Source organism: Phasianus colchicus, chromosome 16 (genome assembly GCF_987193195.1).
Source record: "Phasianus colchicus chromosome 16, bPhaCol1.hap1.1, whole genome shotgun sequence".
NCBI lineage: Eukaryota > Metazoa > Chordata > Aves > Galliformes > Phasianidae > Phasianus > Phasianus colchicus.
In genome coordinates, this window is record NC_143451.1 from 4,254,024 (window position 1) to 4,281,618 (window position 27,595).

Here is a 27,595-nt window from a genome sequence, read left to right on the forward strand (position 1 = left end):
GCTGCAGGGATCCCTCCTGCACTCCCGTGTCACCCCTTGTTCAACACCATGAAGCCACAGCACTTTCCCCACGGGATCCTTTATTTCTGCATATGTTGCATTTGCCCCATGGCGCAGGCCGGGTGCCAGCTCCCTCTGGGGTAGGAAGGATCTGGGGGCAGCGAGTGGGGTCTGCAGGGGATGTATGGCTTCTCTCCTTCAGTGCTACTGCGGGCTGGGTGCTGTGGCAGGGCCTAGCTCTCCTCCTCGGGCACAGCTGCAGGACTCCTGCTCTTCTCCTCGCCCTTGGCCTCGGTGTCACCGGCAGGCAGGAGCAGAGCAGGGCTGGGGCTGGAGTGCCGCTGCTTGCGCATGAAAGGGAACACCCTGCAGGCAGAGCTGGGCTGAGCACTGCGGGGACCCTCAGCACCACGGGACCCCAGCACTGCCCTCACCGCTTCTTGGTTTCCGGAGGGATGACGGCCTCTGCCAGCAAGTTCCTGTAGAGCTCCGACTTGAGGAAGCGTGGGTAGGAGTCCTGGGGGAGCGGAGCATCAGGCCGAGGCTGTATCCCAGCACTGCCCACCCCATACCCACCTTCTTCATCAGCATGTAGATGTGCATCTGTGCGTCGTCCATCACGTAGCGGTGGGGCGTCTTGATGCCCTCCAGCGTCCGCTCCATGGTTTTGCTGTCGATGTTCACCCAGCGCGTGGCTCCGGGAGCCAGGAACTGCCTGGGGATCGATACCAGGTGACCAGCACCCAGCCTGGCCCGGCCCCACGCTGGGATGGAGGGCTGGGATGGCCTCATCCCAAGGACCCGGCCCTGCTGCCGCATGGCACTCACTGGTAGATGGAGTCCACGATCTCATTGATACGGGACTGCTCCCCATAGCGCAGCTCCTCGCACGCCTCCCAGAAGCTCAGATTCTCAGCTGGGGAAGGGGATGCGGTGTTGAGGAGGAGGAGGATGTGATGTCGGGATGGGGAAGTGGCATTGAGGAGGAGAACGTGGTGTTGGAGAGGATAGATGGTGTTGGGGAAAGGGTGTGGTGTTCAGATGCAGGGGTGGCATTGGGGAGGGGATGTGATGTTGGAAGGAGAACATGGTGTAGGGATGGGAGGTGATGCTGGGAAAGGGACGTGGTGGTGCTGGGGAAGGGACGTGGTGTTGGAATGGGGACATGGCGATGGGGAGGCCGTGATGCTGGACACCACCCATGGGCAAACCCTCCTCAGGTCCCAGCAGGGCCCAACGGCAAGGCAAAGCCGCACAGCATGGAGGCAGTTGGCGTGAGGTGGTGGGGCAGGTGGGGTGGCAGACAGGGCCCGCTCACCACTAAACTCCTTCTTGAGGAACTCGAGGAGCTGTGCCCGGCCCAGCGGGTCCATCAGGAGCTCACTGAAGTTGAAGCCCCAGCGCTCCACCCGCAGCTTCGTGGGGGTCGTCACCCTGTGGGCAGCGTGCAGGAAGGGCTGGAGGCTGCAGGCATGGCCCCCAAACAGCAGGGCCAATTCTGTCCTCTCCCTACAGCCATCCCGGGGCTGGTGGCCCCCAGGGGTGCTTACGTGGGGGCATTCATGGCCCAGTAGGTGGTGTCGTCGGTGATCCAGGGGTTGCTGGGTAGGCAGCCTGACATGATGGGGTCGTGGGGCACGTACTGCTCGTTGAACTTGAGGTACCTGTGGGGAGGGGTGGCTGGGGGGGCTGGGCCACATTCCACTGCCCACCGTGGCCCTGACTCTCCAGGGATGCACAGGGCCAGCACAGGGAGGGCTGAGTCTTGGGATCTGCAATGACCTCGGCTCTGCCCATCACCATTGGGCATGTGCTGAGGGGGGGCTGCCAGCCCGCTGCAGGACGGAGCTCACCCTTCGAGGCAGATGGACGATTTCACCCTGGTCCTGGCCATGGCCTTCCTGCAGTACTCGATCTGGGCCAGCCATGGGCACACGTCAGGGCCCTGCGCCACGCAGCAGCCCCACGGCTACCCCATGCTCCACTCACCTCCCGCTTGTAGTAGTCCATGTTCTTGGCCTGGAAGAGATGTGAAGGGCTGGGTGAGGGCTCAGGAGTTCTCTATGTATCCCTTGTGCCAGGGGGATGCCCCCCCCTGCCTCCACCCCACTGATGCAGCCCAGCATGAACGTGACCTCCCACCCCCTGCAGCATGGCAGCGGCCCTGGGCTGGAGACACTTACGTGGACAGATGACACGGCACATGGAGGAGAGAAGAGAAAATGCAGCAGTTAGAAAGGAGGGCTGGTGGCTGCGGGGCACAGGGTAGCACAGTGCACACAGCAGGGCAGCTGCAGGGATTAGAGCACCGGCACAGATGGCAGTGGGTGCACAGGCAAACACAGCCCTCCCTGCTTAGCCACAGCAGTGGGGGCAATGGGACACAAGGACGTTAGCAGGGCTAACGAGGTCACCATGCAGGGTGGGACGTGGTGCAGCCCCGTGGGCCCAGCTCTGCTCACCAGCTGCACACGGGTGGTGTGGCAGTTCCTGCGCTCGGGGCCCTGCTCCAGCACGTTGGGAGCTCCCGGCTGCAACGAGAGCGATGTGCTGGAGGACCCCCAGGCACACCCAGCCAGCTGTGCCCGGACTGCACAGTGCCACCAACCGTGTCCCTCCCAGCCTGTCCTCACCGGGGGCCGGTTGACGAGCCAGTAGGCCTGCTCCTGGCAGTCGATGACAATGCGGTCACCCTTCCGCCGCTGCTTGGCCGCCCTGTTTGTGCAGAAGTGGGGGGTTGGAAGCTGGGGGCTGCCCCATCCCTGCTGCCCATTGCCATCTCCATCACGTCCTCACGCTCACCGCAGCTGCTCCCGCGCCTGCATGACCACGAAGTCCCACGTGTGGTTGATCCTCTTGTGCAGGAGGTTGTAGTTGTCCTGGGGGGCAGCAGCCGGGTGGGCACAGCGTGGGAGCTTCACCCTTGCCCTGCCCCAGGTCCTATTGCTGCTCCAGCACGGGGGCAGCATCCTTATTGCAACCCCATGCCAGGTGAGCTGAGGCCCCGCAGCTCATCACACACACCGCTCACCTTCTCATGCTCGATCAGGTCGCCCTGCTTGCGGATGTTCTTCTTGGCCAGGTAAATGGCTGCAGAGGAACGGATCCGCTCAGAGGGGCTGGGACCCACTGTGGTCTGTGGGGTCTCAGCTGGTGGGCACCTACCATAATCCAGCTCGGTGGCCGGCCACTTGGTGCTGGTCCAGAAGTACGGAGTCTGGGGGGAAAGGGGCCGGGCTGAGCGGCACTGGGGTGCTGTGGGGTTGGTGCTGGGACCCTGACTGCAGAGGGCACCCACCTGGAAGCGGTACGGCGACTCATCAGCACGCAGCACCAGGCTGCGGGGGTCCCGGAGCGGGTAGATGTAGCCGTGCCTCACGATTAGGTTGCCGAGGTGCAGCGACTCTGGGTGGGGGCAGCGGGGGCTGCTGGGCGGCTCTGCGACCTGCCGGGACCTCCCGCCCCGCACCGGGCACTCACCCTCCTCCGAGATGCCGTACTTCTGGATGAGCCACTCCACGATGTCGTTCCCTGAGGATCGTGACAGCGCTATGGTGCGATGCGGTGCCCCGGTCCCAGAGGGCACGCGGGGTTACGGGGCACAGCCGCGCGCCCCAGGGAGGGCTCAGCCATCGCAGCATCGCTCCCAGCTGCAGTTCTGAGCACATTTCTGAGTGCCGGGAGCCGCCCGCCGTGCTGTGCCACCCGAGGACCGTTCCCGTGCATCGCTCCCCTCCCCACCACCGCACCGCCCCGGGGCGATAGCCCACCTGTCATGGCATGGGGGATGACGGTGATGAGCAGCCTCTGGTTCCTCATCTTGATGCCCATGTCCGGGTCCTGCATGCTGACGATCATCCGCTCCATCTGCGGGGCACCGGCCGCGCTCAGCCCCACGGCGGAGAGAGCGGGGGCACGGGGAGCCGGGACCCGGACGGGGGGCAGCCCGCAGCCGGCAGAACTGTCTCTGGGCCGGGGCAGCCAAACTTACTGCCCGCGGACCCCGACGCCCGGTGCGGTGCCCCTGCTCGCTCCCTGCCCCGTGTCTGCCCGGTGCCGGCTCACCTTGCCCAGGCACGGCATCTGCAGGCGGGACTGTCCGCCGCTGCGGGGACCGCCGATGGTCATAGCGGGTGCGCGTCCCGCACCGCACCGCACCGCTCCTCTCAGCCCGGTGCTGCGGCTTCCCCGGTCCCAACCCCGCCCCGCCCCGCCCCGCCCGTCCGCCCCGCGCTCCCCCTCGCGGCTGCAGCGCTCCGCTGCCCGCCCGGTGCCCCCCGGGGCAGTGCGTGGCAGTGCGGGGCTGTGCGGAGCTGTGCGGGGCCGAGGGGGCGGCCGGCCGTCGGGGCCCCATCGAGGGGCGGCGGGAGGAGAGCGAGGGGGTTTGCGGGGTGTGTGTGTGCAGGAGGGATACGGGGCGCGTGTGCGGGGTGCGTGCGGGCTGTGTGTATGTCTGCAGGGGTATTTGGGATATGCGGGGTGTGCGTGTGCAGGAGGTACACGGGATGTGCGCGGGGTGCGTGCGGGATGCACGCGAGGGGCGGACGACGCATTCAGGGCCCGTTCAGGGCACGGGCTGAGCGCTCTCAGCGTGCGGGCAGGGGGTGCGGAGTGCGGGCAGAGCTCCGGGTGCGCTGAGGACACGGGGCCGAGCGCCGCCGGCTCAGGATACGCCCCGATCCCGCGGCTGCCGCTCGGTTCGCGATGTGCGGGCGGGGGGACGGGGCTGCGGGCAGAGCACGCGGCGCGGGCAGTGCGGACAGGCGCGGTGCGGGCGGGCGGCGGATGAGCTCACTGCAGTCACACCGCCCATGAGCGGGGCTGGAGCCGCCCGGCGCCGAGGGGCGGGGGCGGGCGGGGGCGGGCAGCGGAGCCGCCGCGTCTGCGGGAACAGCCGCCGCCGCCGCCCCGCCGGGCCGCGCCGGGCAGCGCCGAGCGCAGCGGGGAGAGCGCAGCGGGAGCCGGGAGCGGAGCAGCGGGACCCCCCTCCCCCTGCAGAGCCCCCCCGGGGGCCCGGCGCGGCCCGGCCATGCTCGGCCTGGACGTGTGCGAGGCGGGCGGGCAGCTGCTGGAGCTGCTGTGGCTCACGCTGTGCTACCGAGGTGAGCGGGCGGGGGGCAGCGCCGGGTGCTCGGGGGGGTGGGGGGGCTACAGCGCAGGCCGAGCATCGCCCCCCGCAGCCGACGACAACAGGTGGGGCAGAGCCCGGGGGAGCCCCGCAGCGCCCATCCCGGTCGGCCCCCGGCGCTGCATCCCGGTGCGGTACCGCGAGGTGCGGGACCGCTGCCTTCTCCCGGGGCTTGGAGACGAGCCCGGGGCTGAGCGCGGGGCCCTGCGTGTAGCGTGGGCTCCTAGAGTCGGGCGCGATGCGGTGAATGGGCCCTCGTCCCCCCCGCCCGGCATGCGCCCACCGTCGGACCCGGCCCCGTGGGTTTGTGGCTGTGCCTGCGGCCGGAGGAGCTACGGGGCAGGCAGTGCCCGGCGGGCTGCGTGGCGGTGGGGATACCAACCCCGGTGACCGTGCTCGAAGGGCGCCGCGGGCTGCAAACGCACCCCCAGCCGCACACACGCAGCACCACGGCTCATCTCGCTGCATGGCTGTGCGGAAACGCAGCCGGCGGCACCGCCTCTGGGCTCCGCTGTGCCACCGGGCCCTGGGGACACACAGCCCTGGGGACACGCAGCCTGGTGGCATCACCGTGGCCCCGAGCAGGGAGACTGCACGGCTGCCGCATGGCAGCTTGGGGGCCATCAACCGCATCCATCTGAGCTCATCTCCCCCAGCCCGGCAGTGCTGGTGTGTCCCTGGGGCATGGGGGTCCCCGGGGTGTCCTCGGATTGCCACTGTCTGTGCCCCGCAGACATCATGGCTGACAAGGAGGGGGTGATGCTGTCACTGGAGGAAGAGGAGGAGGATGCAGACGTGGCCCTGGCGTATAAGACGCCGGAGAGGAAGAGCCTGCGGGAGATCCAGGAGCTGGACCCGGGGGATGAGAGCCTGCGGAAGTACAAGCAGGCGCTGCTGGGCAACATCCCTGTGGCCGTGGGTAAGGCTGGGACTGGGAACCCCATCACCCCAACGCCCCAAGCATCCCATCACCCTGAGCATCCCATCACCCCGACACGTCACACCGGGTGATGCAGCCTTGGCGGGCGCAGGGAGCTGCGGTGTCCCCATCTCTGGAGGCATCCCCATGGGGAGGGCACGTCCCAAACGCGTCACCCGCGGGCGCTGCCTGTGCCCACCCCACTGCAGGGAGACCCCGGCATCCCCTGCTGTGGGTAACGCTGCCCGGGGACCCCGGTTGCCTTGGTTACAGGATCACCGCTGCTGTTGCCATAGGAACGGTTACGAGGGACCGGGGAATTCATTGGGATGGCGGAGATGGAGCGAGCGGCCGCGGGGGGGCTGTCAGCCAGGGGCTGCCCTTGTGCCTACGTGGGCTGGGCTGTGCCACAGGGCTTTTAACATGGGCTCATCCACAAAGGGTTTGGGCTGAGGTGCCTTGCTGCCTGGAGCCCTTTGTCCTCTGGCTGCTACATGCAGCCCGTTGGGGCACATGGGCATCCTCCCCACGAGCCCCCAGCTCTCCTGCTCTGCGGCCTGAGGTGCCAACCCCATGGATAAGAGCCACACTGTGTCACGTGTTCCCAGATGCCAGCGTGCCCAACGTGCAGGTGACGAAGCTGACCCTGATGTGTGAGCAGGCACCGGGGCCCATCACCATGGACCTGACGGGTGAGTGCTGCGGGTCCTCCATGGCGGAAGGGAGGAGGAGGAGGAGGACGGGGTCCATGCTGACGGGACCATCTGCCCCCCACAGGAGACCTGGAGGTGCTGCAGAGCCGTCCCTTCGTGCTGAAGGAGGGGGTGGACTACAGGGTGAAGGTGTCCTTCAAGGTAAGGCTCCGTGGGCACCTGACACCACCTGTGGGCTCTGTGCCTCTCTGGGGGTCCCTGCCCACTTTGGGGACCCACGCTGCCCCCGGCATCACTGCCACCCTGCTCAGTGCCCATCCCAAGGAGCCGCATCGCAGGGCAGTGTGAGCGGCTGTAGGGTGGGTGCCCCTCCGAGCCCAGCACGTGGAGCCTCTCACTGCCCCTTTGTGCCCCGCAGGTGAACAGGGAGATCGTCTGTGGGCTGAAGTGCCTGCACCTGACGTACCGCCGCGGCCGGCCGGGTGAGTGGGGTCAGGGATGGGATGGGGCAGCACCGCCCGGCCCTGCTCACCCAAACCCCTCTCGCCCTCTCGCCCAGTGGACCGCGACGTCTTCATGGTGGGCAGCTACGCACCACGGGCCGAGGAGTACGAGGTGGTGACGCCAGCCGAGGAGGTGCCACGGGGCCAGCTGGTGCGTGGCTCCTACCGCGTCCGCTCGCTGGTCACCGACGATGACAAGACGGAGCACCTCGCCTGGGAGTGGGGCCTGTGCATAAGGAAGGGCTGGGAGGACTGAGACCCCCCCGGTCCCACCATTGCGGGGATCCCCCCGCCTACCCGGGGACCCCCTGCCGCCCGCGCCGCCCCACCGACGGGAAGGTGGAGGGGTCCCTTAGCAAAGCGGGCGCCCGCGGTCGTGGTCTTGGCAACCAAAGTTATTTTTAATCGCTGTTTTTTTTTGATACCGACGCCCGACTCGTCCTCGCGGCACCTCCATCGCTGTGCACTGCTGTGCGCTGAGCTGCGCCCGGCCGCAGGCTGTGCTCCTCCATCGCCATTAAACCCTACAGACGTGTCTCTTACTGCCGTGTCCGTGTTCCCGGGCCCGCGCCTGGAAATCCGCCACCTGCTCGCTGCCTTATCTCCGTGCTGGCAGCCAGTAGCGGAGGGCCACGAGCTCCCACGGCCCAGCACCTCCCGCCCCGCCGCCCTTATCTGCCCCTCTCCCCGTGCGAAGGCTTTGGCAGTGGGACGGTGCCATGCGGGGCGGCGCGGTGCTGTGTGTGCTGCTGCTGTCGCTGGCCTGGCTGAGCCCGGCGTGGGGGGCTGAGGGTGGGGAGGAGGATGGGGAGGTGGTGGTGGCGGAGGAGGAGGAGGAGGATGAAGAGGATGAGGTGCTCTCGGATGAGCTGATGGAGGAGGACGGCGTCCTGGTGCTCCATGAGCACAACTTCGCCCGCGCCCTGCGCGAGCACCGCCTGCTGCTGGTGGAGTTCTGTGAGTGCCCGTGGGGAGGCAGGGCTGCGGGGTGTGAGATGTGCCGGTGTGAGGGCCTGAAGGACAGGGCTTAGCAGAGGGGCACTGGGCATGAAAAGGTGGAGTGGGGACAGAGGGCAGGGTCATGGGGTGGGGGGCACAGCAGGGGCGTGGACCTTGTGGCAGGGGACATGAGGAGGGGATATGAGACATGGGGCATGGCGGCTCACATGCGCTATTAGGTGCTCTCAGCCTCACCCCTGGGCTGGGGACATCCCTGTCTGGGGACACCCCTGGGCTGGGGACACCCCCTGCGGTGACACCGGGCCCTGCACAGACGCCCCGTGGTGCGGGCACTGCCGCCGTTTCGCCCCTGAGTTCGCCCGTGCGGCCGCGTTGCTGAGGAATGGATCAGAGGCGGTGCGGCTGGGCAAGGTGGACGCCGTGGCACAGACAGCCCTGAGTGCCGAGTTCCACATCGAGGCTTTCCCCACGCTCAAACTCTTCCGTGATGGCAATCGCACCCACCCTGTGGCGTACAGCGGTAGGGCCGTGCGGGGGGCACTGTGAAGGCGTGGGGCGGGTGGGGGGGTGATGGTGAAGGGGTGACGGCGTCCTGACAGCGGCTCCGTGGTGACGGTGGGGTGGTGGCCACGGTGGCCGTGATGGCCGGTGGCAGCCCCGCTCCGTGCTCAGGACGCATGGACGCCGAGGGCATGGTGCTGTGGGTGCAGCGCCGGGCCGGGCCCAGCGCCACGCTGCTGCATGATGCCGACACCGTCGCCGCCTTCATCGGCTCGCAGGACATCGCTGTGGTGGGCTTCTTCAAGGTGGGCCGGGGCCGGGGCGGGCAGGGCTGGGCTGTGGGCATGGCGGTGCTGATGGTGGGGACCATGCAGGACCTGCGTGGTGAGGCGGCGCAGGCGTTCTACGAGGTGGCCGCAGAGGTGGTGGATGTGGTGTTCGGGGTGGCTGAGGAGGATGAGCTGTTCGAGGCGTACGGGCTGTCGGCCGACACCGTCTGCCTCTTCAAGAAGGTGAGTGGGCTGGGGGCGGTGGGGCCGCTGTGGGGCCGGGTGCTCATTGTCCCACGCCTGCAGTTTGATGAGGGGCGGACGGATTTCCCTGTGGACCCGGAGCAGGGCCTGGAAGTAGCCGAGCTGACGCGGCTGCTCCGTGTGCACAGCCTGCAGTTGGTGATGGACTTCTCCAATGAGGTATGGCTGCTGCCAGCCCCAGCCCCGGCGTGGCTGCAAGGTGCCTGGCCTCACCCTCCTCCTGCCCCACAGACCTCCGGCCAGATCTTCGGGGCCAAGATCCCCAACCACATGCTGCTCTTCCTCAACACCTCTGTAGCAGAGCAGCAGGCACTGCGGGACGAGTTCCGTGCAGCCGCCAGCACCTTCCGGGGTGAGGTGAGGTGGTCCCACAGCAAGAAAGGACGGGACCTGGGGGAACACGGCCTCAGTGCTGCCCGTCTCCCCCCCTTCCAGGTGCTCTTTGTGGTGGTGGATGTGGACGGGTACGGTGCCACCGTTCTGCCCTTCTTCGGCCTGACACCCAGCGATGCGCCCACGCTGCGCTTCATCAAGATGGAGAACAACCGCAAGTACCGCATGGAGGCGGACGCCTTCTCAACCACGGCCGTGCGTGACTTCGTGCAGGCGGTGCTGGACGGCAAGGTGAAGGTGAGGAGATGGGTGCCTGGATCTGAACCTGGCCACGCGTCCCAGCGTGGGCTGTGGCCATCCCTGCTGTCCCCGCAGCCCCAGCTGCTGAGCGCAGAGCCCCCCGAGGACTGGAACACGCGGCCCGTTAAAGTGCTTGTGGGGAAGACCTTTGAGCAGGTGGCATTTGATGAGACCAAGAATGTCTTTGTGAAGTTCTGTAAGTGCTGAAGTCCTGTCCCTGAGCTCCGTCGTGAGCATCCATCCTCTCCATGAGCACTCCTGCATCCCCACCCCTCGCCTACCCCCGGTGCCCCCAGCCCAGCCGTGACCTCCAGCGCCGTGCCCATCACACAGATGCACCGTGGTGCACCCACTGCCAGGAGATGGCGGCTGCCTGGGAGGAGCTGGGCGAGCGCTACAAGGACCACGAGGACATTGTCATTGCTGAGATGGATGCCACGGCCAATGAGCTGGAGAACATCACCATCAGCGGATACCCAACGCTGCACTACTTCCCCGCTGGGCCGGGCAGGAAGGTGGGCAGGGACAGGTGTGGGGCATCCCTGGCTCTGCCAGCACCTGGGAAAGATCGGGCTCAGATGTCACCACCCTGTGTTCTCCTCCTGTCCCATGTGTCCAGATGGTTGAATATAGGAGTGCCCGAGATGTGGAGACCTTCTCCAAGTTCCTGGAAAATGGAGGGAAGCTGCCGGAGGAGCCACCCACGGTGAGTGAGGTGCCCCCATCCCTGGGCAGGGGCTGCCAGCCAGGGCACAGACCCAGGGCGACACGTGGGATGGAGACGTGGGATGTCCATCCCTGTCTCACCGCCACCTTCTGCAGGTGTCCAAGGCCCCGGAGAACAGCACAGAGTCACCGAGCCCATCTGGCACAGCCGAAGCCCGGGAGGAGCTGTGAGCCCTGTCCTGCTGCAGTGGGCATTATAAATGACCCTGGAAATGATGGGGGCTCTGTCTGTGTCTGCGGGGTGCAGTTCAACCCTGCTGGGGGGGCACGCAGCACTGAATGGTGCCTGCTGGGCCTCTTGGGGACACAGTGCAGCTGGTGGGTGTCACGACGGGGGTTGAGCCCACTGGGGTGTGCAGGGCAGAGCCTCAGGCACCCATGGCACTGAGCATTCCCATGGAGGGGGTGCTGCCTTTGCCTCCCTGTGATGCTGGACCCAACACAGCCCTGGACACGCTGCGATGCTTGTCCTTCTGACCCAGCAGTGTCAGAGTGCTGCAGGCAGCCCAGGTTGGTCCTTGTACTGCCCCAGGCCTGGGGCTGAGCTGTCAGGGTGTTGGGGATGAAGGAACCATAGAGGGCTTTCAGCTTCATGGCCTCAAGGCCTCCTGCCCCATGCCTGGGCTGCAAGAATGCAGAGCTGCCTCAGGGTTCCAGTCCCAGAAGCTGCTGTCACACTCTGGGAAGGCAGGAGTAGCCCCAAACGGGGCTCCAAACATTCCTCTAGAGCCTTTCCAATGCCTGGCTCACAGCCCCAGGACCCCCTGGCACTCCCTCAGTCCCCAGCACCGTCCCCTCTCCATGAGCTGCTGCTCTCCAGCCATAAGCAATGGCTCTGGGACCCCCACGCCCATCCTGTGGGCAGCCCCACCGTGTGCCCACGGCCCTGGGCCAAAGCAGGGCCCTTCAGTCTGCTGCCATTTACCAGTTGTCTCAGCCCGCTCCCATGTCTGCTCCGCAGGGAAGGGAAAAAAAACAGAAGGCACCGGGATGTGGGGTTTTATTTCATTTTATCCAAGTACCTTTGAAAAGATCATTGTACAAGTCAGCACATGAGGATGCACAGGAGACATCACCAGGGCTGCACGGCCGCTGGAGGATGCTGCGCTCGGCAAATGTACATATTTACAGGGAACCCCCTGAGAAAAAAAGGGGGAGACGGAAATCCCAGGCATGGTAACAACCTCACCAGACACAACACCATCAGAACTTAAAAAAGAGGGAGGAAAGACGTTCGTAACACTGTTCCCTGGCTGAAAACAATTGCAGATTTTGCTGGACTTCACATAGTAATAGGCAAGTCACAGAACCACGTTTAAAGGCACTCGGTGACGTGTACAAGAGGCTGAGTTGTCCCCACACAGTGCCACTTGGCCCCAGCCCTGCAGGCAGCCGAGTTGGGCCCCAATGTGCTGCAGCAGCAGTGAGCAATGGGGCAGGCGGGCGGGCAGGGTGAGTGCTGATGTGGGACCCCCTAGGAGCTGGCACTGGGGGCACAGGGGCTGGGTTTGCCCAAGGGTGAGAGCGGAGCTGTGGCTGCTGGGGCACAGAGCATGGGCTGGTGGGAAGGGCAGGGCTGAGGGCAGGTGGAGCTGAGCTCAGTCCCATCTGCATCCCAGTAGCTGCCCCTTACAGTGACTGCAGCATTCAGGGGAGCTGGCCGTAAACATCCCCACAGCTCCTTTGCTGCTGGCTTCGGACCACAGTGCCCTCATGCTGCCTCCCCAGAGACACAGAACCTGACAGAAGACACAGGACTCACAAAATGATGGTTTTTGTCCTCAGACTGAAAGTGTCTAATTGGTTTCCTTCCCACACTACCTCTCTCCTAAGGCAACTCTCCTGACCAAAGTCCAGCCTTGGCACTGGGGGCTTGCACAGGGCTGCCAGCCCTCTGTGGGGCTCAGCACCCTCCAGGAGGCAATGTCTGCCCCAGGAGCAGGCACACGTGGGGGACAAGCACAGGGCATGGGATGCCAGTGCCCGGCCCTGCAGTGCTGAGCAGCAGCTGATCCTCACTGGTGGCCCACAGCCCTGCTCTGCTGGAAGGCACCATGGGAAGCCTGCAGCACCAAGAACTGGCACGCACCCTCCCTTCCCTTGGGGATTCACTCGGTTGCAAGAAAGCTCAGGACAAAAACCACCCTACCAGGTCCAGTAGCTGCAACTACCAGGGAGGCAAGGGCCCAGCTCATTCAGAATGGCTCAATTATCTTCAGAGGTGTGCAGAAGCACAGTGGAGGGCCTCTCTGGAGTGCAGCAGTGACTTCCTCAGCAGCAGGGAAAGCAGCTTGTCGGCTGGGTGCATCCCACCCCAGCACTGCTCAGAGCCACACACACCGAGGGGACAGAGAAGGGTGCTGTGAAAGTGAGGACCACACGGAGTTTGATGGATGGCTGTACACTTTGGGTGAGTTCTGCAGTACCTGTATGTTTTACATTTACATAAGAGCACTGTGACATTGGAAATATTTTCCTTTTATTACAATATATCAAAAATATGCAGCTTTAGTAAACAAGTTCATTTTACACTTTCTAATGCACTGTACAATGCTACATTACACTTATATTCGGTATGGAGAGGGAGCCCAGGCTCCCACTGGCAGGTTTGTGGGATGAAACGACTTCCCATGGCACAGCAGAGCTTGCCCAGGTCCTGGCACAGAGCGGGCTGCACCCTGGGCTCGCCCAGCGCCTCCTGGAGTAGCACCGCCAGCGTCTGCCCCAGACCTTCTCCTCCAGTCCCAGAGTCTTTCACAGTCCTTTCCTCAAAGCCTCTGCAGCCTTGGAGCCTAGTCGATCTTCTCCACCTTCCCAATGATCTTCTCTTCGAAGATGGGCAGGATGGTGTCGTCCTCCCGCACCTCCTCGAAGACCACACCGCAGTCGAACTCATCACTCACTTTCTTAAAGTAATACCTGAAAGAGCAGAAACATGGGGACACAGAGGGGTTAAGGGCCACGTGGGACACCACAGTGACACCCAAACATAGGGAGCAGCACTTCCACGGCTGTGAACTCATGATGAATGGGAGCAGCCCCAGCAGACATTGAGACTGGCATCTGCCCCTGCCCTCCCTTAGTGACAGGAGTCAGAACACATGCAGGCACGTTGAGGAGCTCAGGCTCTGAATCCCAGCCCATTCTCAGCTCTCACAAAAGCTGACTGGAGGTCCTGACGCTGGCATGGCCCTGGAGCATTTCTAAGCAGGTTTTCTTCCCCAGGCAGCTCCTACTTGGAGGCGGTGCTTTGCAGAGCTTCCTATCCCACACCTGGTGCTACAGAATGACAGGCATTTTGGGACTCAGCAGGGCCCAGCCTCCCTGCTCACACTGAAGGAAATTCTGGGAGCCTGAAATGGCTCTGGCAGTTGGGGAGTTCCCCACAGCATCGGCAAGCACTGGCTGATGCTGCTCCTCACCAGCCCACGACATTGTGCAGCCCTGTAGGGGAAGTGACTTCTGTTTGGGGTGCAAACTGTGATGCAGAATATTCCTGGTAGAAAACCCAATCTCCCATGTCCTCATAACCTGCTTCTTCAACAGCCAGACCCTCCCAGTCAAACCCAAACATCAGCCTGCTTCCATGAGACAGGATTACAGATGCAAGTATGAGTTCTACCCTTATTTAAAAAGTACATTCCTGGCTCACTTTGGGACTTACTTTTCTAAGTGAATGTCTACTGGCAGCCAGATGCCTCTGCTGTGCTGCCATAACCCTGCAAGGCTGCTGAGAACCCCAGGAGCTCCCCTGACCTACCTCCTTTGCCTTGACAGGAGCAACATCACTGCATCCTGATGGTGGCACCTGCCAGGAGGTGCTGACAGTCTGCTGGCACCACACTGCACGTGGTGAGCAGCCCTTACCTGTAGTTCCCTTTCTTGGTCAGCAGCTCCTTGAACTGTCCCAGTGTCACCACGCGCCCTTTGACGAGGGTGCGGTACGGGATGGGCTCTCCACAGAAGTAGTAAGCAACCACAATGTTCTCACAAGGCTGGGATGCACCGCTGCCTGGTCTCTTCTGGGGCTTCAACCTGTTGTACAAAATCACAAGCAACATCTGAATATCAGCCTATGGTGCTTGGAACAGGCCCAGCATCATCACCAGCACTGGGCGGTGGTCTGGGGGAGGCTCTGCCCATGCAGGGGGTGCAGGTCAAGACCTTCCTGTATCTGCAGAGAACTGGGGCCTTTCTGTATGGAGGTGCCAAACTAACACTCAGGAAACACGTTTTACTCTGACCACCTTTCTTGGCACACTTCTGCACACTGGTGGAACAGCTCTTGGAAAGGCTGGATGGAGGCCATGTCGCAGCTAGGAGGAAGAAGGCACGGGTTCCAGCTCAGCCCCTTCATGCTGCAGAAACCCGTCCCCAAGGACAGGCTTGGAGAGGTGGATTTCCTGCAGCACACTGAGCTCTGAGAGCAATTGGTTAGGGCAGGGCAAGGCAGAGCATCACAGGCCCACTGCAGCTAACTGACGTCACCACTGGTGTGCACCAGTGTGATTGGGCTTCAAGCTTCAGGGTTTGCCACCTGGGCCTCAGTACAAGCAGTGCTTCAGTGATGGCTTGCAGGGTTTGGTTTGCAGGAGAAGCCTTCATATCCATGAGACAGAAGGAGAAGAAAGTGCCATCCACGTCAGCTAGCAACTGCTTCTGTGAAGCAACTGAAGCTCCCATGTGCAGCCACGGGGCAGTGGGATGTGCCATACTCTGGGTGCTTTGCTGCTCATCCCATCCTGTCCTGTCCCATCCATGCAGGGTGGCAAGGCCTGGCTGGGCTGCTGGCTGACACAGCCCTGATTGTGCTGCAGGCTGCATTTTGGAAGGCAGACACCATCCTCAAACCCCCAGTGAGCAGACTGGGAACCTCTCTCTTTCCTGCCTCTCGGGATGTCAATCTGCTCCTTGCCTCCAAGCCCACACGCTGGCATTTGCTATGTGGTGCCATCACCAGACTGAAAGTGTCAGCCCAGTCCTCGCCTCATTTTCAGAGTCAGACAAAAGTAGCAACAATAAAAATAAGGGTACTTTGCACTTCTGTGGAGCCTTTCATCTAGGGCACTGTAAATGCTGCACAAACATTTGAGCAGCCTACACAAATGCACTGCTTGGCACGTGTGGTCTCAGCCAGAGGCAGCCTTCTCTTTCAAAATCACATAAAACAAATTTGGCAGCTTTAAAATTATTTAAAAGGCACACTGGGTAAAAAAAAAAAAAAAAAAAAAAAAAAAAAAAAAAGATTTTGTATTTATACGACTGGAAAGTTGCTATAAAAACAGAATATGCCAAGCACATGAGCTAATGGCAATTCTGGAAATGGTTGTGACCCTAACCTTTAAATACTGGCGTGCAGTCACAGCACCTTTTTAATGGCATGCCCACATAAACATTGGCATTGCAAACCAAGACCAGTGAAAATTCTGTCACCTCTTTCTAAAGCCATGAGAGGTCTAAAGTTCAGCTGAACAATGCTTCTGGTGCCTGTTCTGCCCTGTAGACCTTTGGACAAACTGCAGCATCCCGAGAGGTGATGGTGCTCGTGGTGCCAGTATGGCTCTTAGAACCCATCCCTGTATCAAAGCACAGGATGCCCTTTAGCTAGAAAAACATTAAGAAATTGAATCATCCTCGGAAAAAAAAATAATAATCATGCATTTAAAGAAAAAATGGGTCATAAATTCAGGCAAATTCTGTGCATCCTGTGAGCCAGAAGTTAATTGAAGGGGTTTGGAAAACCTCAAAGTCCCTAAGCTTCTCTTAATGGTGCTGGAAACGAGTCATGACTATGAGAGAGCTGCTGGTGCCCAGGGGAGCTGGCATGGAGGCTGGTGGGGACACGATGACATGCACTGTGCAGGCAGCACGGTGCTCAGGCTGCTGGGGGGCAGCTCCTTGGTCACTGGGGGGGTGGGCAGGACTGTTACAACCAACAACTTGAACCCCCCAGCTCTGCCATGGTAGAAGCCAGAGCAGGATCGTGCCAATAGTTGGGAGCCTTCCTCCTCCTGCTGTGTAATTTGTGCCTGAAAAGCTGCTTTGGAGTGACCTCAGACTGGCTGCTGTGCTCCTCTGCCCCAGGCTCAGAAAGGGGCTGTGGGGACCGTGTGGCTTCTGGAAAGCACGTGAGGGAGAAAAAGCCTCCTGGCTCTTTCTGACAGGACCCCCAGAGGCCACCAGTGATGGGACAAGAGCCAAAGGGTTGGTGTTTCCTTGCAGGAAAGAACATCACCTTTCAGAGCGTCACAGAATACACACGCATCCCCAGATCTCTAGCAAACTGAAGCAGGGATGCTGAATAAGAAATCATTGACAACACAATTTTCCAGGCATACCTCTCCTGAGAACATGACAACACAACCATCTCTGCTGTCATCATCGCCCAGAAACCTCCTGAGACAACCTCCTACCAGATGGGCCCCTGCCGAGAGCGCTGCTCCACCACAGCACGCCTGAGCCCTGCCTCATTGGAGCCTCCATCTGCACCCATCCCCTGGGTCTGCAGTGTGCCCTCTCCACAAACACACTCAAGTAAGCTCTGTTCCTTCTTCTGGCCTCAGTTCCCTTTGCAACATTTGTCACAAGCAGGAAATTTTACCCAGCAGGGTAAGTGCAGCACTGACTGCCTTACTGCACTTTACTCCACCCCTGGAGGTGCCCAAAGAGCCCTGAGCTGGGGGGCAGCCAGCCCATAGCAGGGGTGGGCTTGGGGGAGCTGTAAGGTCTCTTCCAACCCAACCATGCTGTGATTCTATGGTTCTATGATCGGCACTAACTCAGTCTGTCAGAGCACAGACACAGCCTGGCTGTGATGCTGCCGTGCCTGGCACAGGAGAGGTTTGCTTCATCCCAGCCCTGGGGCCGAAGAGCTGTGGAAAGCCTGAAATACAGCCAGCAGATGTTACTTCAGGAGGTGCCCCAGCATCCAGCTCTCGTCCTCTTCCAGGCCTGGCCCAATCAAACTAATTCCAAACCAAGCTCATGCTAACATTTTTGCTGGAGAGTCTAGAAAATTCTTTTGCTGCTTGTGAAAATCTTTTCTCTGCAGAGCTGCTACTAATTACTTCTTCCAGCTGGAAATATAAGCATACTGTGACAGTGAGCTACAGAAAATGGCTCAAAAAATTGGCTGCACAGGCAAGCAACCACTGGGATAAGGCTCTCCACCAATGCAATGGGCACAAGAGGTCTGTGCGTCATCCAGCACTGGACACTTCAGCTTGCATGGGCTTCCACCAAAAGTCATGCAGCTATCCCAGAGATCAATGCCCCAGCCCCAAACACTGTGTAACAGGGAGAGAATGGCTTGTTCTGCAACAAGTGTGCTGCTGACATCCCCATCAGGACTGCAGGCAGGTAATGGCAGTGAGCAGGGCAGGGACATGGCTAGTGAGGGCAGTGCTAGGGCAGAGCAGCTCCTGTGAGCCAGGTAGCTGCACCACAAAGGGCACTTAGCTGTACATCTGTACACAACTGGCACAGTGTGTTCGCCTGCTAACCACAACAGGAGCTCTCTGAAAAGATGTGAGCTCAGGCATGCCCCAGCTGGAGCACCCAGCCCTGCCAAAATCCAAAGGAGAGATCTTAGCATCAAGAAATCCTTCCCAGGGGCTGCATCCATTCTTGTGTGCTACTGAACGTGGACATGTTTGCTTTTCATTAGCAGCTCCCCACCAGCAGGCACCTCTCCCTGGCTTTGCACACATCAGGCAGGTCAGTGGGACCCCTGTATCCTCAGGAAAACTGACAGGCCTTGTAAGGAGGCAGCACACGTGTGAAAGCAGAGCAGCCCAGCATGGCTCAGCCTGTTCTCCTGCTGGTCTGGAAGGCATACACTGCCATGCCACGGGGTTTCTACAAAAGCTGCTAAGTTGTTATTAGAGTATTCAAGACACATGTATAAAGCCCAGGCTGGTGTTTCCCAAGTGTGCATCTGCACCTAGACATTTCTTGGGAAGGTGAATGAATTTAATATGACTATAAATGACTCCACAAATAAACCCTATCCAATTACACCAACTGAAAGTTAGATCAAATAAGCCTGGCCCAACCTGACGTGGGAGAGCCCTCTAATTATTAGTTTCCAATCAATGCTCTGACATAAATATGCATAAGTCTGCCATATGACCATTGCAAGCAAAAATAATTGAAGTTCAGCAACTGAGGACCTTGTTCTTTAAATTACACTCGTGTTTCTGAGCATCAGACTCCAAAGTTTAGTTTTCAGAACACAGCTATAAGACAATGAAGTGACTACAAGCAATTCCCACTGTGAAAGGATTTTAATGGTCAAAGTGCTTTTAGTTCTTAACAGTAATTACCAAGTACTTCCAAACTGTTTTTCATCTGAGAGCTATGTGTGCCTTCCAACTGATCTTCCCTGAAAAATAATATGGAAGCAGAAGAATCAGCTCTGCAACAGGCATTGAGCTGAGTCACAGGAAGCTGCAGTGACTTGGCTGCAGGCATGCAGAGAACAATAGTGCTGCAGCAGTCTGCAGAGCTCCCCGAGCTGCCATGAGCCATGAGTGGCCTTTGCTGGAAGACTGAATGAGATGTAGATAAAGAGCAAATATTCTTCTGCACTTAATTTTGCTGCGTTCTGCTGAATTCTGCTACTGCACCAACCAAGAACTCTGCAACCACTGTGTGTGAATGAACTATGAGTGTGCCAGTGAAGATGAGGTGAGTACAGCAAGCTGGAGGCTGACTAGATCTGCAAAGAGAGCTCTTTCCTCACATGCTATTTCTAAACAGGCTCCATCTGCCCAGGCTCATTCAGAACACTTCCAGACTTCCAATCCACAAAACACAAGCCCAGGCCTTAAGGCAGCTTGTGGAATTTGCACCACCATCAGAGGCCATGTCAGAGAGACTGGGGAGGCTTCCCTAACCTCTCTGCAGGTGCCTCCACTCAGTTAGTACTGGAAATTGGAGCAGAGCACCTCCCATGGCTCCCCAGCCACACAGCAGCCTCCCCCTTCTCTCCCATGCACACTCAGACCCAATGGCCATACCTTTGTTTCAGTGGGAGTTTTCCAGCTCTCTTTTCTTCCTCCTCCAACCTCCTTCGAGCTTCCTCCAGCTGGGTGAGTGGGTTGGGTGCTGGGTTGGGTGGCATGGTAGGATCTTGGATGAAAGGGTGTGAAGGCTGGACAACGTTGCGGAGTTGGGCGCTGACCCAGGGATGCACTGCAACAGGCCGCTCAATGGAGAGGGGTCGGACCATGTCATGGGACAGCTGCTTCTTAGCACCTGAAGAGCTACACACAAATACAAAGGTTTTACACAGGCTGCCCAGTCACTCTGCATATGTGCACATCCAGATGGAGCACTGCTTCCTCAGCTGGACACAAGCACTGGGAGGCTCCTTGCAGCATGGCTGTGCTGTGGTTTCTGAGGGAGAGGGGAGCACCAGCCAACCCGCTGCACCCCCAGGGAAGGCTTTGGGGCAGTGCAGCACTGCCTTCTCTAGTGTTTTGCTGAGACATCGGGTGAGCAACCCAAGCTTAACACAGAGATCACCAACATGTTTCAGGGCTGCCATGAAACGCACAATAGAAATGCACAAACCCAGCAAAAGGCAGCTCAATGACAGACCAAATTCACTCAGCAGGATCCGCCAGAAGATGCCCTGATGTGCGCTGCCAGGCTGTGAGCCACTGATGGACAGTGGATGTTGCAGCAGAGTGCTCATCCTTGCCAGCCCCTGCGGCACTGCCCATGGCTCTGGCACGGCCCCAACTGCCTGCAGAGCAACCTATCTCAGCCACTACTGTGAAACAAGGCAAAAAACAACTGCGGTTTCACCAGTAGTCACTAACGCAGTTGCGGCAATGCGGATGAGACCCCACATCCCTCTTGTCACTGGCACCAGGAAAACCTGTCTTTTTCCCTGAGATTGGCCAGGCTGTGATTGAGGATCTGTGTCTGAATATCTGCTTGACTACAGAGAGATTCTGGAGACAGACACACCTTTGGCTCTAGAGAGACAAGGCGAGCCCTGAGGATGCTCTCAACAAGCCCAAATGCTGGGCAACCCAGTTCTCCTTGCTTGAGCCCTCTTAAACTGCTAACTCAGGACCAATGGCTCCTGATGCTTCTATCAACACCTCGCACAAGTAACAACTGTTTATGTACAGCAAGTGCCTAAAGCAAAAATACTGCCTACTGTGTGCCACATGATCCATTTTGTGCCCACAGCAGCAATTGGTGAGATTCCTCTGAGGCTTCAACCTCCCCCCACAATCACAATTCATTCTTTAGGAAAGAAAATGAACTTTATGGTTAAAGCCCCCAAGCAATCCTCAGTCCCCAAAGGACCTAAACCCTTGTGCCTGGTGGATGCTTGTCTTCCCAAGACCTCCAGGAACAAGGCAGACCACTGTACAGTCTCAACTTGCCTTACGCAGGGGATGCAAAAGGACAGCATGAAGACTCCTCACTCTACCAGCCCTTACCCATGATTTGTTTTCTTATGCCTGCTGATCTCCTTCTCTCCTTCTATGATCCACTGAAGGATCTTCTGGTTTCTCTCCACGTCTTCAGGAGATCCTGGCATCTCATAGTTGGCACCATCACTTTTCCCTGAATCGGTCTTCTTAATATTTCTTTTTGAGAGCAGACTTGCTTTCCCACTGCAAGAACAAAGCTTGAGACATTAGCGCTTTGCCTAAGCCACACCTCCACAGACAGTGGCAGAGGATGGACACGTCTGTCTCATACAGATTCAGCCCTGCCAGGGTCTGCTTGGCTCTACTACAGCTCAATTGACCGTGCCAAAGCTGAGGCTCAGGGCATATCAGGCTCTCTGTCCAGCCACCTGCGAAACAGGGAACACATCTGGCAAATGAGTCATGGCAATGCAGCAAAAAGCCCAGCAGATCTCCTGCCACATGAAGGATTGTGTTCAACCCTCAGTTCTCTGCTCCAGCATGGTTAACAGGCTCAGAGCACGAAGTTTGGCCTGGTGCTGCAATCCACTGGCTGTCTCTCCATGTCAGACCACTGCTCTTACCCTGAGCCTTTCCTGTTCCATCCCCACACCTGCTTACTGGTTCACTAGCACCCAAACCCCATCCTGCCATTCTGCCATGCCAAGCACTTGCTTCTCACCACCGCTTGAACTGAGGTTTCATATCGTGGCAAAACTTTTTTTTAATGCACACAGCCTTCTGCAGGCTGTCACCTACCTGGGCAATGCAGCCACGTCAGACTGCAGCTAGACTGAAACCAGGCAGTTACAGACAGGTCCTGGCTATGTTTATGGCTATAGCACATCATACAGTTATCCTATCCCTCCTTGGCAATGTGCTGCCCATTTGCCCAGTGGTGCAGCCAGGCAGCTACATGCTCGTGGGGATGCACAGTGCTGGCCTGTCATTGCCACAGCCAGCAGTTTTATTGGACATCCTCACATCCTGATCACCCACCTGCTTTACCCTACTTCTGTACACTCATTAGCACTGACAGAAAAAAAGAACAAGACTGTTCAGATGCGAGCTCTTCTCTTATGAAGCCCCTACCCTGGGGACAGTCAGGAACTGGGAATTTGTGCTAGAGAAAGGACAGCTCTGAATGTGCCCTCTGACACTTCCTTTAAGCATATGTTGCAGACAATGCTAGAGAGAAGTTCTGTACTTAGATGGGGCTTTGGGTTGATCCAGCATTGCCACATGCATGCTTTGTGGAAGCAACCAAGCCATGTCTTAGCTCTGTTGCTATGGAAAAAGGGCAGACGTGGGGGCCCTTCTTCACTGTCTGCTTGGAAAGCAGTTTGCTTCAGCTGCCCCTGCACTTTGCCTCCCTCTTCCCACCCCAGAAAGTTGTTTCTACACATTGATCTGGCTGCCTGCCTTCACTAAATATCCTACCCCCGGTACATTGCAAAGACTTGCCCCCAAATAACACACCTCAAGGAGCTAGCGAGCTCTCCACTCCAGTTATTCCACACTTACAGTCAGCATTCATTACTCAAGGTAGCCCCAAGCCTCACCTTTGCAGTAATTCAAACAGAGGACTAGCAAAACCTGCTGCTGCAGAGAATGAGCTTCACCTTCTCTCAGCACGCAGACAGAAGATGGAGGAACTGGGTGCTGGATGAAAAACTGAACACAAGCAGTATGTGCTGCAGCCCAGAAAGCCTGCTGAATCCTGGGCTGCATCTAAAGAAGCCCTGTCAGGGAGAATGCCCCCTTGGGACAGCAGGCCACAGCAGCACCAGAGCATCCACTGCTTAGTCAGGAAGAGAAAAGAAAGCTTCTGGTGAATAGAACAGGCCTTGCAAAAAGTTGGACCTTTTTGTCCTCTCAGAAACAGCTTAAGAACCTGGTTTCTGTTACCCCGACCATAAGACAAAGTCCTACCCTTACCTTCCCTAAGACACAGTCCTACCCTACCCTTATCTTTCCCAAAGCACAGGGAAGCCCCAGCACCTCTGCTGCTTTAAGGAGCAGAAGGGCTACTTTATAACCAAGGGCATTAAAAATCCTGATTAGAGGATTTCATAAGCAGGACACAGAGATATTTATAAGTGCTATTAGAAACATATTCATTTCTGAAAGGAAGCACAGTGGGAGGCCCTTAAGCCATGTCCTACAAGAAAGTATAGCCCAGTCACCCTGTGCCACTGCTGTGCAAGAGCCCATTTATGAAAGCTCATCCTACAGAAGCTCCAGCTCTGGGACTCCCCCAGGTGCTGCTCTGACTCACCTGTAGCCTAAAGAGTCCATGGGGACAGGGGCCATGCCCAAGTTTTCAGAGTAGTTTCTTGACTTTGTTGCATAGTTATGTGAATCTACATTCCAAGCAAAGCTGTTCTGCACTCTCTGCGTGGCCTCAGCCTCAATTTGCTCTTTTGGTTTCATCATGCTGTGGTGATGGATGTGGTGGTAGACATGTTTATGGTGGTATAAGTTAGCTGCATCCAGTTTCATTCCTGATTTCGTTGTGTGTTTGCCATGCCCTGGAGGAATTGTTCCAAGTGTCCCTGACAGCTTTCCTAAGTGGCCGCTTTCTGGAGATCGTGGCTTGGGAGAGTGGCGGCCGGGGCCTGGAGACTGACAGCCTGGTGTTTTCATCACACGCTGCACGTGTTCGTCCAGGATGCTTTCTGGGTTTTCTTCATGTGCATCTCTCATCTGCATCCCAGCACAGCCCATCTCAGAGTAGCGAGGGGCAAAGTGATGAAAGGGTTGGGCGGAAGGCATCTTGTGGCTAATGACTGAAGGACCAGAAGAGATATCTGCATCCTCGCCTTCTTCTTCCTGCAAGAAACAAGAGGACAATTATAAAGGTGGCAGAAGAGGTCTCTGGGGGTCTTCCTGCTCACAGCACGACTGTTACCATCACTCGGATGGGTCACCCTTGGCTTTGGCCAGCCAAGACGTGAAAACCTTCAACACAGAGATGTTCCCCTCTTTGGAGCTCTGCCCCAGGCTGTGCCACCTTCTTACAGAAAGCTCCCTAACACACACCCTGAGCCTGCCCCATCTCAGAGCTGCCACACCAGCTCTGTCCCTGCCTGCTGGGACACCATCAGCAGGGGTCACAATGTCCAGGGTGAGCCAGGCAGCTGCTCACACAGCCCACACATCACAACCATGCGCAGATGCAGCTAAGTGCAACAACTTGATCAGATTTATAAGCAGGCAGTCTTGCTAAACAGCTCCCCAAGTTCCTCGAAGACGGCTCTGTAACAACCAGCAGCAGATCACACCTCACCACACTGTGAGGTGAGGCATTGCTTCAAGGCTCACCAGATGAAGCACAAAGTTGCACCACGTGCAGCAAGTCAGGAGGTATCAGGGGCTTTTCTCGCCTGCGTGACTTACACAAAGCAAGGCAATCAGTGGGCTTGTAATAGGAATCTGCAACTGGAAGTCGACAGCAGCTTGAATGGTTTTGAAAATCAAACCCTGCTTTCTCCCAGGCACGCTGACACTGCAGCAAAACTCTCCACGCAGATAAAGAAATGGCTGGAACTGCCTGCTTGCTCTTGTGGCCCACAGCAGCCTCGGACATGCCGTTGTTAGTGGCTCTTACAGCTGTGCCAGGAAGAATAAAACTCCTCCGTGCTGACAGCCACAATTTTGATGCTGACAAACTATTTTATGCTCCAACATAAACTCAAATATTTATGAAGTTTCTTTATTGGAGAACAGGAGTCTTATTTTTTAAGAATTACATAAGCAGGATTCCAGCAAGTGCTTTAATCCTGCTCTCTTTTCTTCCTTTGGTGCAGAAAAGAAATGGTTTGCAGCATGTGGTATCTCTGTCCTGCCAGATAAGTGCATCTGCTGGAAAACACTGCCTCCCACCAGCTCTGCCTGTCGGATGTCCCCATCCATCACTTGCTATTCAGCTTCAAAGTCTCAGCTGCCAACCACAGTGCGAGAAAGCAAATAACAGACTTCCTCCCCACGTCACACCTGGGGGTTCAGAACTCAACCAAGGACAATGGCAGCCTTTGAAAGCACTGAAGACGTGGGTGCCTGCTGTGCCCTCTGCCAGCAGCTCCTCCAGGGGGCCACGCTGCTGCTGAGCCCCCTGAGCAGCACAGTGAGCACAGAGCTAGTAGGAGCAGCCTGAGGAGGGCTGCCCAGAGTAAAACCTTGCCACAAATGGAGTCCCAGCAGATGAATCAGGTGTGGAGCATGGTAGAGGACTGCAGATGTTTTCTCTTTACATTCCCCTCTCTCGCTGCAATATGAACCTACTTCAACAGTTGTTCAGAACCGTCTCAGCATGTAGCAGGGATGAGAAACGGGCTGTTGTGCAAACACCTTGGAACAAGGCTGATCCCACAGCACAGCAGTCCTGTTACAGTGACTCAGATGACAGCAGGTCACTCTGCAGATCTGGAGCTCAGGCTGACATGATTCCCCTTTCCACAGGAGACGCACTACTTTCTCACTAACTGTTCTTCAGGAGCACCTTTCATCTCCAGTGACAACACTGCAGCCTGCAAAACCCCATCTCTGCACAGCTGGTTCAGGTACAAGACAAAATGGAATATGCACTGCCTAAACCCATAATGCCGGGTTAAATGATTACGAGCAGGTTATGACAACCCAGTGACACACTCATCACTTTGGAGGCTTTCAGGGCTGGTACCTACGCTGTTCTGCTCAAGGACTGAGGCCAGGGTGGGCTAAGGGAAGGGGAGGGATGCACTGTCTCACTCTCTTTGCCCTGTCTCAGCTCATCTGTGCTACCAAGCTCTGGGGGAAGCTGGCTTCTTCGCCCCAGCACTGGGTTCAGCTTTGCATGAAGCAGGGAATCCACAGCTATGAGAAGGGCAGGTAAGCAGGGATGTCGGCTGCCTGGCTCAAGCTGTCCTCTCTACTAGAGCAGAGCAGAGGCTGAAGGTACAAGTCGAGGCTGCAGATATCACTGTGCTTAGTTTACAGTGAAAGCAATGACACAGTGCACAAAGCTGGGACGATTCAAGCTGGAGATGTAATGCAGGACCTTGGCTAGTGCTGTGCAACATGCACAAAGGCTGGTGCATGGAGAAGACAACAGCACTTCCACGCTGCCCTGCATGACACATCACTATCTGCCCAGGAAATCCAGAAGTCAAAAGCTTGCAAATTCCCTCATACACCAAATAAGGGCAGATTCTCCTTTTTCATCATTTCCCCTGATTTATCTGATCTTCATCAGTGCCTGGTGATACACAGGAGCCCTGCCTGCCCCCAGATGAACACGGGCAGACAACCAGGAGCTCCGTGCAGCTGCATTGGACACAAAATCAGCCCCTCAACTTGGCACTTCTGGGCCTGCTGTACACAAACGTGAGGAACCAGGAGGATCAGCCTCCACACCAGCCCAGGGCTGTGCCATACAGGTCTCCGCAGCCGCCTGCAGCCCACGCCGCGGGTGGCACAGCCGCTAGGTGGTGCTTGGGGGACGCGGTACCGGCAAGCGCATCCTCCTCCAGCTCGCACAGCCAGCGACAGTTAGATGGATGCTTCGACTTCGCTGACTGTCTGCTGAGCTATTTTTACTCTGCAGCCCAGCCCGAGTCCTTCCCTTTGAACCGGGAGGCTGAACAGGCACTGCTGAGCTATGGATAAAGCAATATCTTGCTTTAACCTCTCCCCATACCTTCTCCCAGTCCCACCCATCACCACTACAGGTTGGTAGGCCAAAATAGCTCACCTGGAATTTACATCTTCAAGCATTTACATCTTCAAGCAAACCATTTTCCTCTCTACTCAGACGTTTTACCCTCAAATACTGAGCATCTCAGCAACAGTTTTGCTCCTCCTGAACTTGGCTTATTTGAAACTCACTGGGTTTGGAGGCAGTCCTGCAGCTGTCGTACAGCTGAGAAATTAACAAGGGCCCATCACCTCCTATACTGCTCAACATAATTAATGAATTCAGAGCTTTAGGGTTGTTTTTTTTTCAGCAGAAGTCATCTGCTTCTCTATCAGGTATCTTTTTCTGTATGATGTGGCTTTGAAAGGGAACCTGCAGGCAGCCCAGTATGGGGGGAAAAAAACCTATTTTGAAGCTTTTGCAAAATATTTCCAGCTTCTCTGCTAAGCTGATAACTGCCCAGTGTGAGTAATGCTGTATGGTTTTCCCTGTGCTACTGTGCAATGAGCCATGCAGAACCAGTAAGAGGTCACCCTGTAGTTCTAGTGTTCAGGTCACAAAAAAAACAACCCTGTGATCTATGAGGATCCAAGCTCTCCTCTTGCTGATTCCAGCAGCTCTTGCACCTGAAGTACTGACCTAAAAAAGCTACAGTTGCTTACTCTGAGCTTTTCCTGAATGGCTAATGCTAAATGCCAGCCAGTCAATGAAATATACTCTGTAGACAGCAAAGAGGTTTAATACATAGCAATAGTGGGAGGCTGGGGTTTAAAAATAGATTAAGTCACACAAAAATATGTTTAGACAGACTTAAATTTATTCTCTGGCATAGTTATTTGCTGATTTTATGGTATTGCTACTGGCAGCTACTTCAGGGTGGTAGGGCTAATGTAGCTGGGCACTGCTGGGGGCAGCAGTATAGCCATGGG

The 27,595-nt window shown here is 57.8% G+C and overlaps 4 protein-coding genes across 13 annotated transcripts in view; 2 read left to right on the forward strand and 2 right to left on the reverse strand.

The window, feature by feature from the left end:
- Nucleotides 1-25: 25 nt before the first annotated feature.
- RGS11 (regulator of G protein signaling 11) lies at nt 26-6,214 on the reverse strand. 6 transcript variants are annotated; one of them, XM_031595224.2, is made up of 17 exons: nt 6,131-6,214; nt 3,771-3,867; nt 3,481-3,531; nt 3,299-3,405; nt 3,166-3,217; nt 3,032-3,090; nt 2,803-2,879; nt 2,634-2,715; nt 2,463-2,531; nt 1,990-2,019; nt 1,854-1,915; nt 1,551-1,664; nt 1,319-1,434; nt 829-916; nt 577-715; nt 435-517; nt 95-366 (listed from the first exon to the last, which is right to left on the reverse strand). In XM_031595224.2, the coding sequence occupies exons 1-17, from the start codon at nt 6,194-6,196 to the stop codon at nt 234-236; spliced, it is 1,425 nt and encodes a 474-aa protein (XP_031451084.2). In that variant the 5' UTR covers nt 6,197-6,214; the 3' UTR covers nt 95-233. The 6 variants fall into 6 exon arrangements, with proteins under 6 accessions (XP_090007520.1, XP_090007518.1, XP_090007519.1 ...); XM_090151395.1 differs by lacking the exon at nt 6,131-6,214 and adding an exon at nt 4,066-4,199 and having other exon boundaries at nt 1,990-2,013; XM_031595225.2 differs by lacking the exon at nt 6,131-6,214 and adding an exon at nt 4,066-4,199.
- On the forward strand, nt 5,015-7,745 carry ARHGDIG (Rho GDP dissociation inhibitor gamma). Its single transcript, XM_031595231.2, has 6 exons — nt 5,015-5,102; nt 5,862-6,047; nt 6,656-6,739; nt 6,825-6,901; nt 7,119-7,182; nt 7,260-7,745. The coding sequence occupies exons 1-6, from the start codon at nt 5,030-5,032 to the stop codon at nt 7,457-7,459; spliced, it is 684 nt and encodes a 227-aa protein (XP_031451091.2). The 5' UTR covers nt 5,015-5,029; the 3' UTR covers nt 7,460-7,745.
- Nucleotides 7,746-7,877: 132 nt separating this feature from the next.
- Nucleotides 7,878-10,997, forward strand: PDIA2 (protein disulfide isomerase family A member 2). Of its 4 annotated transcripts, XM_090151391.1 has the most exons (11): nt 7,878-8,160; nt 8,477-8,683; nt 8,836-8,969; nt 9,039-9,176; nt 9,240-9,356; nt 9,429-9,554; nt 9,633-9,827; nt 9,906-10,026; nt 10,164-10,345; nt 10,450-10,536; nt 10,653-10,997. In XM_090151391.1, the coding sequence occupies exons 1-11, from the start codon at nt 7,923-7,925 to the stop codon at nt 10,725-10,727; spliced, it is 1,620 nt and encodes a 539-aa protein (XP_090007517.1). In that variant the 5' UTR covers nt 7,878-7,922; the 3' UTR covers nt 10,728-10,997. The 4 variants fall into 4 exon arrangements, with proteins under 4 accessions (XP_090007517.1, XP_090007515.1, XP_090007516.1 ...); XM_090151389.1 differs by having other exon boundaries at nt 8,836-9,176; XM_090151390.1 differs by having other exon boundaries at nt 9,039-9,356.
- A 2,016-nt stretch (nt 10,998-13,013) lies between these two features.
- AXIN1 (axin 1) overlaps nt 13,014-27,595 on the reverse strand; it is a 68,635-nt gene continuing 54,053 nt past the window's right edge. For both annotated transcript variants that reach the window (XM_090151594.1, XM_031595220.2), the window contains exons 6-10: nt 23,271-23,824; nt 21,020-21,196; nt 19,577-19,822; nt 14,424-14,591; nt 13,014-13,475 (exon numbers count right to left, since the gene is read on the reverse strand). In XM_090151594.1, coding sequence (XP_090007720.1) covers nt 13,349-13,475; nt 14,424-14,591; nt 19,577-19,822; nt 21,020-21,196; nt 23,271-23,824 — 1,272 coding nt within the window. In that variant the 3' untranslated portion in view covers nt 13,014-13,348. The remainder of the gene's footprint in view (nt 13,476-14,423; nt 14,592-19,576; nt 19,823-21,019; nt 21,197-23,270; nt 23,825-27,595) is intronic.